The 2,161-nt window shown below is 38.4% G+C and overlaps 1 protein-coding gene across 1 annotated transcript in view; it reads right to left on the reverse strand.

Annotated features, from left to right (window-relative positions):
* Positions 1–861, reverse strand: part of LOC101846633 — a 16,364-nt gene extending 15,503 nt beyond the window's left edge. The window contains exon 1 of the mRNA XM_013079915.2: positions 816–861. Within this exon, the coding sequence (XP_012935369.1) occupies positions 816–861 (46 nt within the window). The remainder of the gene's footprint in view (positions 1–815) is intronic.
* Positions 862–2,161: the final 1,300 nt, after the last annotated feature.

Here is a 2,161-nt window from a genome sequence, read left to right on the forward strand (position 1 = left end):
GGGGGCTACACATGAAGGCTGTCTCGCTTATTAGAGAGTCAAATTTTTCCAAATTTCTCATATATAAAAAGCATAGTACGCAGTCTTAAAATTCGCAATAAAACTTGAGAAAAAAGTTTCGTTTCCATGGCTATGGCGACCATATTGGATTTTATTGAATACCGCACTTATTTTTCATGGAAATATATTGTTTTTCGAATGCACGTTAACAAACATAAGATCAACAAATGTATTTGTTGAATTTGTCCTAAACAGAAAAGAAAAAAATTTATGAATTTTTTTCTGATGTCGTATTCAAGTTTGCAAAAAAATCTGTGAAAATCCATACTCCAGATCCAGACACCACCAACAAAAAACTATTCTAGACAAAATTTTAGTATTACATCTTCTTTTCATTCCGTGACAATTTCATGAAGATTGGATGAAAAATGGTGGAATTATTTTAAAAAGTATATGCAAAAACCGCGTTTTGAAGAAAACGGGCGATAAATAAAAATAAAAATATTGACTTTATGAAGAAAAGGTGGTGACAAACATGCCCGATATGGGAAGAAATAAGGCTTTAGAGGGTTCTAATGCTATGAAATAGTTGTAACAGAGGCTGAAGCAGCTAAAAAGGCCTACAACTCAAAACCAATAATTTTTAGCCGAACTGGAGCTTTAGGGGTGCACCCCATCCCCCTCAAGTTGGAAACATTTGTGATCACCGAACTGGGGAGACAGGAAGTTGGGGATGGAGTGAGGGAATGGGTGGGAGAGAGAGAGAGAGAGAGAGAGAGAGAGAGAGTGGGGGGGGGGTTGGGTGTGTAACTGACCCTCAAGAATCTTCACACTCCCAGACAAATTATTCACAGAGGCCATAGTCTTGTCAACAGAAGCTCTTAAAACTGAAGAGCTCGGCGCGTCTACTGACTAGAGACTCCATCATAGTGTTTTGTCTTGTTTTCCTCATTTATCATAAACATTTACTTGTCTGTACCACAGCTGTATTCTCATTTTAAATCTTCATCCTTTTTTGAATATGTTAGCGACTAAATTGAGCTTGCAGTTTGAAACCCGCCATTTTACGACACAAATTCTAACATAAATGTATGAGCATTCAAAAAAACTAGATTTGCTGTAACAAAAAAGGGATCAGACTTGTAAAACTTAAAGTGAATCACACTTATAACTGTATTATAAGACATTTGATACGTGACATATTGAGTTGTCATCGAGCTAACACAAATGCCATAAAATGGTGCTTTGTTTCAAGGTCAGTAAAAGTTCAGGTAGTTATTTTTTAGAACAGATCTCAGTGAACCTATTGCAAGGCTGGTCAAAAACTAGGATGAGCAACACTTTCTCAAAGAATGGAACGAAGTTTGTAATACATTGCATTACATCGCCTTTAGATTTCCTGAAAATGCAACCATTTCTTTGGTTTTGCTCTTGTCTTTAGAAGAAAAACATCACATATCATATGTGACGTAAGGAATTTTATAAGCTTCAAGTGTGCCACCATATTGTCGTGAGAAATGTTTCAGAAAAGAAAACGTTGGACTCTACTTTGATTCGCCTGTGGGCTTCCTTGCTTGTCGGTCATGTTCTCAACCAACGTCTGTTTAGCTTCTAGTGTTTGAGCAGCGAGTCAAGGAAAACAAGTTATTATGTTGTTGTTGTTGTGATTACTGTGGTTTTTGTAGTTGTTGTAGTTGCTGTGGTTGTTAATGCTGCTAGTCCTGCTGCTGCTGATACTGTTGCTGCTGTTCTTTGTTGCTGTTGTTGTTGGTGGTGGTGGTGGTGTTATTGCAGTTATTAATCTGTTTGTTCACAGCAAAGATGTTACCGCCAATCCCAGCCTGCCGTTCTTGGCCTACCCAATCTGGAAACATAGATAATGTTTTGACCAGCCATTGATCGCCTGATCGATGCACACCAGAAGACTAGAGATGTACAGACCTACTGCGGTAACCGGCAACTCTGTTCGCTGTGTAGGCCTACTATTGTTTTGTCAACCCATAAGAGACCTTAACTTCAACACAGTGTTGATTTACAGACCTTTTGACTTCGATCTCTCGGGAGGTAAGAGTTTTGTTTGTTTTGCTTTGGTTTTGGTTTATTTGTTACATCCATCTGTTCTGCAGCTTAAAAACTCACCGTCACAATGGGTGGTCCCTCC

The sequence above is a fragment of the Aplysia californica genome, unplaced genomic scaffold, assembly GCF_000002075.1.
Source record: "Aplysia californica isolate F4 #8 unplaced genomic scaffold, AplCal3.0 scaffold00068, whole genome shotgun sequence".
NCBI classification, from domain to species: Eukaryota; Metazoa; Mollusca; class Gastropoda; order Aplysiida; family Aplysiidae; genus Aplysia; species Aplysia californica.